At 36.4% G+C, this 6,000-nt stretch overlaps 1 protein-coding gene across 1 annotated transcript; it reads left to right on the top strand.

The window, feature by feature from the left end:
* Window positions 1–458: 458 nt before the first annotated feature.
* On the top strand, window positions 459–1,993 carry LOC129769948 (carboxypeptidase B-like). Its single transcript, XM_055772486.1, has 5 exons — window positions 459–572; window positions 633–830; window positions 887–1,156; window positions 1,215–1,455; window positions 1,514–1,993. The coding sequence occupies exons 1-5, from the start codon at window positions 505–507 to the stop codon at window positions 1,961–1,963; spliced, it is 1,227 nt and encodes a 408-aa protein (XP_055628461.1). The 5' UTR covers window positions 459–504; the 3' UTR covers window positions 1,964–1,993.
* Window positions 1,994–6,000: the final 4,007 nt, after the last annotated feature.

Below are 6,000 nucleotides of genomic sequence, written 5' to 3'. Positions count from 1 at the left end.
GAACTCAGATAAAACAAATAGCATATTCAAACGTATCAGTGATGCTCTCATGCTCATGCTCTGATGATAATAGATGCGAAGATGAATTTCAGGCAATAACAACAATCATATCATATTTGTTGCAAGTTCAGGTAACAGATAAATATTCAATACCTGATTAAATAAATCACAATGAACATCAATTGGGGAGTGTCTGTACACTCCAATGACGTCGAGTTCATTATCACACATGAGATATCTTGTTCGTCACGATAATAGGATTAGTAGACACACTTCAACATTGTCGAACATATCGCCGTTAGAAAGTGATTCTATGGAAATTCCAGATCAGGTTGCTTATCATAAAAACAAAACAACCTGTGCGGGAAATTGTCGAAAACCTATTAAACAAATATCTTATCAGGGAAGAATGATAAGAATGATTGCAAAGGCTTTAAATGTAAAAACCACATAGAACATCAATGTACTTCACAGCAGTTGTTCAATCGAAACGCAGAGTGTGAAATGAAGTTTATATTGGCTCTAACAACTCTTGCCCTTGTGGTGGCTGCTGAGCAGGTATCTTATAAGAAGTAAATGATAATGGTGTATGTCGAAAGACCGTCAAAATAAATTTTCTGCGAATGTTGCAGCTACAAGGTGTACGATATACAGGTAACCTCAGATGAGCAGAGAACGTTGCTCAAAAACTGGCAGCTTGTCGATGGTGTTGATTTCTGGAATCACCTTGGAAATCAGATAATGGTTCGTCCAGAGACGCAGGAAGAATTGGAGAAATTCTTGACAGAACATGGATTCGACTACAAAGTGCTGATTCAGGATGTTCAAATGTATATGACTGAGTACGCGCTTCCTTATAATATTTCATGGTGATTACATATTCTAGGACTATCGACGCTGAGCAGAGATACGATCTTCAATATCGACGAGCAAAACTATTTTCAAGGCGTAGCTCTGTCGATTTTATTCATTTTTGGCGCACCCAGGAAATTTACGACTATTTGGATGAGCTTGCTGCAAAATATCCGAATCTTGTGAGGGTTTCTGACATTGGTCATACCCATCAGAACCGCACGATTAAAGCTATAAAAATTTCGACATCTCACGGCAGTGATTCGAAACCTGTGATTTTTATTGATGGCGGTGTGCATGCCCGGTAAGAATAGTGTCGAATAATTTTTCAATGAGTACTCTAATCTGTTTTGAAATTTAAGTGAGTGGGGCGGTATTATGTCCGTCGTTTATCTCATCCACGAGTTAGTGGAACACAGTGAGCAGTACTCTAACATGTTGGAAAAGGATTGGGTAATTGTTCCTGTGGCTAATCCCGATGGGTATGAACACTCCCATTCAACGAATCGTTTGTGGCGTAAGAACCGCAATCCCGTCAACATCCTCTGCATTGGAACAGACCTGAATCGTAATTTTGACTACCAGTGGGCCCCTGGAAGAATAGTAAGTTAATATGTGTGGGAGATCTTACCATGAACTTCAACGTTCTACACATTTCCAGGCCTGTTCGGAAACATTTCCTGGAAGCGCACCTAATTCCGAGCTCGAAACACAAGCGTTGACCAAGTTGATGTCTCGTTACGAGAACAACCTCAAGCTCTACTTAGCAGTGCACACGTATGGAGAACTTATACTGTATCCCTTCGGGTACGAGTGGCCTTTCATCCCAGTTTCAAACCAGGCCGAACACGTTGCCATTGGAGAACGAGCTCGAGCTGCTGTTTTAGCCATTGGGGGTCCAGATTACCTCGTTGGAAACAGTGCGGAAGTGTTGTACACGGCCAATGGTGCTAGCGATGATTACGCAGTTGGAGTTGGAGGGGCCGCTTACGCGTTTACACTCGAACTTAGCGGAGGTGGAGTATTCGGTTTCGATTTGCCTGCGACACAAATTGAACAGGTGGCACGGGAAACTTTTGAAATCTTCAAATCGATGGCCGGTGATATCTAGACCATGCTGAATAAAATACCCTATGGTGATGATTTTGTCTTTTTTACGATAACCGTTAGTTTAATTCGAAGATCGACACAAGGATTGTTTTATAATAACATGGTCCAGATGCCAACTTGCAATCTATTTATTGACTATGAAATGTATCGTTTTTCTCAACATAGTTTAGAAAAAAAATTCATCATGATTTGAACAGTAATAACTCTTTTTTTTCGAACGGATAGAGTTTAAACTCAGTCCCCAATCAAAAATTCAGTTTCTCTACAAACATATACTTTGGAATTAGGGACCACAGAAGCTATTTTTCGTAGACGAATAAATTGGAAGATTTAAAGTCATCGAAGAAAAAAGATGAAGAAGGAGGAGGAACATAAAAAAGAAGAAGAGTAATAATCCATTTTTTATGAAGACGAACGAATCGAAGTATTTAAAATCTCTGTTAACAAGGAAAAGAAGAAGAAGAAGCAGAATAAAAAAAAGGGAATATATATTTTTTTTAATTTATAACTTTTGAACTACTGAACCGAATCAAATGATCAATGTATCAAATTAAAGCCAATCAGCCAGTCTTTTACAAGAAAATGGTGCACCAGCGAAAAACAAAAATTATGTTTTCGTAATTATTGATTGTTGTTGTTTACATGGTTAAAGATAGAGAGCGCTATATTTTTTAAATATTTTTTCTTGAAAGCTGAGATTATTTCACATCTCATATCCTGAAATCAGAGATGTGATTTTTTCCGTTTCAGAGTTATGATTTTTCAAAATTAAGTTGTTTTCAGTCTTCGTTCAATATTCCCTTGCGACTAGACTCGACATGTGCGTTAGAAAAAAAATGTGAAAATGTCGATTATTCGGACCACCCTAAAATAGAATTGGGCATTCTAATGAAAAAATAAACAAATACGGGTCTAACATTTTGTGATAAAGAACAAATCTACCACTTTTCACGAAGATCTGAGAACCACTATATCGGTTTGGCATGGAATGACTGTATATAAAAATAAATATCTGTCTGTCTGTCTGACTGTTTCTTATGGACTTGGAAAATACTGAACCCATCGCAGTGAAAATTGGTATTTAGGGGTTTTGGGACCGGGGAAGGTTCTTATGATGGTTCGAGCCCCTCACCTCTCTGGAGGGAGTCCCATACAAATGAAATACAAACTTCTGCATAACTCGAGCACTAATCAAGCAATCGGAACCAAATTTGGTTTTTCCATGATTGTTTGGCATATCTCCCTTCTCTCATTGGAGGGGCTCCCATGCAAACAAAAACAAATTTCTGCATAACTTGAGAATTGATAGAGGGAATGCAACCAACATTGAATTGTGAGGATTTTAGAGTGCAACAAATGTTTCGATGATGGTTTGACACCCCTCCCTCCTTTGGACAAATGAAACACATATTTCAACCAAACATGACAATTGCAACTGTTCGGAAAACTGCGAAGGGAAATAGGAAAATTCGAAAATTCAAATTCCCATATGTTCTACAGTTACATCATGATGAGCGTTGTTAGTCCATTTGACATTTGCGCTAACGAAAGTTATCTGTGTTCGAAAGTGGAAAGGAATTTTTAGGTAAAAACGCACTCCCATATCTTCTGTCTATAAAAATAAAAATCGATCGCCAAATGTGTTGGTAATCGCAAAATTCGAAAACGGAATCGTACTAATAGGGCTGTCTCTATTTTATTATATTTTCTGTATCAAATAAGTATTCCATGTAACGGAGAAACATGTTATTTGCAAGTGATTGAAGAATCTTGAACGAGAATTGTGTCTGAAAATAATTTTATATTATAATGACGAGTTTTGTTACAAAAAGTTAATGGAAGAAGGGATATGACATCTGTTGTGTCCACTTTGGAGGCAGTGTGTACAAACGCTTAACGATAAACGTCATCAAAAGAACAACAGATGTAACGCTTTATAACGCTTAAAAAAATCTTATCAATAAGGCGTCGTGTACAAATTACGTAACGCCAAAAATTCTAGATGTTGGACACCCTCCCCCGGGATGCCACATAAACAGAATATTCTGTATTTTACAGATTTTTCGCCAAATTTTAAATACAGAATTACAGATTTTCAGTAAAGATACAGAATTTACAGATTGTTTTTAAATTCAATTTTAAATATTAAATTTATTACAGTGCATACATAGATTATGATTTATGGTCTTGATTTATGAAAATATTGAACGCAACGCAGCGCGGTGGTTTTCGTTGGAGGCAATTGATAAGCGAAATCTTGAGCGAAAACAATTATTTTCGTTTCATGTCAAGTATGACCATAATCAATCCGCTAATCATATATTGACTCATTTAAACTATCCTATTACTAAACGGATTATGCTGTTCCTAAACTATATTCTACCGCTCAACAATAAGGTCAATTGCCCTTTTCAATCTGAAAGTTCTGAATTTCGCGAACTATTTAATGTGGCAAGAGTGCTATTGTTGATCATGTTGGGTAACTTATGTTTGGAGAGCTTGGTGTGAAATATTTTGAAGACTTTCTGAAGAAGCCTGAGGATGTTTACGTTGGTATCAATGCAGAAGCAGCTGAAAAAGCAGCTAGGAAGCTGACCTCCAAATCGATTTGTCGTGACTTCTATACTCTCGAAACAGATTTCAAAGTGATTTAATATCAGCAATCCGGTTATCAAAACTGCGGTCCTCAAAATTTCGTCAAGCCACCAAACTTTAATGATTTGATGCGCCGATTTCCTCAATTCGTTGAAGTAAGTTGTAGCATTTTTGGCCAAATGTGCATGTTGATACTTCGCAACAAGGAAATAAACATGGCTTGGATAACGAATGCAGGCTACTCAAGACGAATCTTCTGGAGTGAAAATTAGGTGACTCAGATATTACTTGGTCCCAGCTATTGGATGTCAAAAGGCGTGATGAAAAATTGTTGCATCCATTGTTAAGATCGTTTGTAACACACTTTTTGATAACTATCATCAGCGTGTGTCGAGTGGATATTTTCGCTTTACAATGCCAACAAAACAATGTCTGGAAATTGGTTGGTACCCACTATGATAGACTCTATTTAGAAAGTGAAGAACTACTCGTATGTATCGACTCAGGAAGGTGCGTCAAGGATGAAATTGACGGAGAAAACTTTTTACGATTTATTTTGTTGTATTGATACGACTCTAACAATCCTTAAATCAGAAAAAATAAATTCAAGATGAAAATAAACCTTTATTTTATTTTTTTTGCCTTAATTAATTAACTCACAAGAATTGTTTATTTAACTGTAGTGTTCATTTTCATAGTAGTTAACGGTTTGCTACCTCGATATTTGAGTGATCGAGTTGAAAGAGGAAGTGATTTTCATAGATATAACACTACAAACGCGAATGAATTGAGAACACCCAATTTCTTGACATGTGCTACACAAAATTCGCTGTATTTCAAAGGAATAAATGTTTTCAACTGCCAAGACATATTAAATGCGCTACAACACTTACAGAATTCAAGAGGCACTGTATTTCACACATTAGAGCTGTATTTTCTTAACAGCCGAGTTAATGTTTTTTAAATTTTTGACAAAGAATAGTAACTGACGAAGTTGTTTACGAACGGAAAATTTTGTTTGGACAGTTTATTGCAGATTTTATTTAATTTTTCAAGAACATTTTACCTGACGAAGTTTTTTAGCGGATTATACAGTGTAGAATTTGTTTTCTTTTTATATATTTTTTTTTAAATTTGTATTTGTCAGTATTATGTCTGTCATGATCTTGGTGATGATGGACTATTTTTATTTTTTATTTTGTTGTTTTCTTTTGTATTATAAATAATAAAATTAGTCTACAAAAGTTTGAGCCTCGTGCGCGTCTCACAGATATAAAGGATATAAAATAAAAGTTTTTGTGAGAGCCGGTCTAGTATTTTTTCGTAGATAACTCGTCTTGCTCAAACCTCTGTAGGGGAAGGTGGCGGGACCATCATCATCTATATAAGATGGATTTTGTACAGATCCCAGGCCTGAAATTCTATAAAACTACTGCCAGAGGA

The sequence above is a fragment of the Toxorhynchites rutilus genome, chromosome 2 (genome assembly GCF_029784135.1).
Source record: "Toxorhynchites rutilus septentrionalis strain SRP chromosome 2, ASM2978413v1, whole genome shotgun sequence".
Classification (NCBI taxonomy): Eukaryota; Metazoa; Arthropoda; class Insecta; order Diptera; family Culicidae; genus Toxorhynchites; species Toxorhynchites rutilus.
This window is presented reverse-complemented; position numbering and strand designations above follow the sequence as displayed.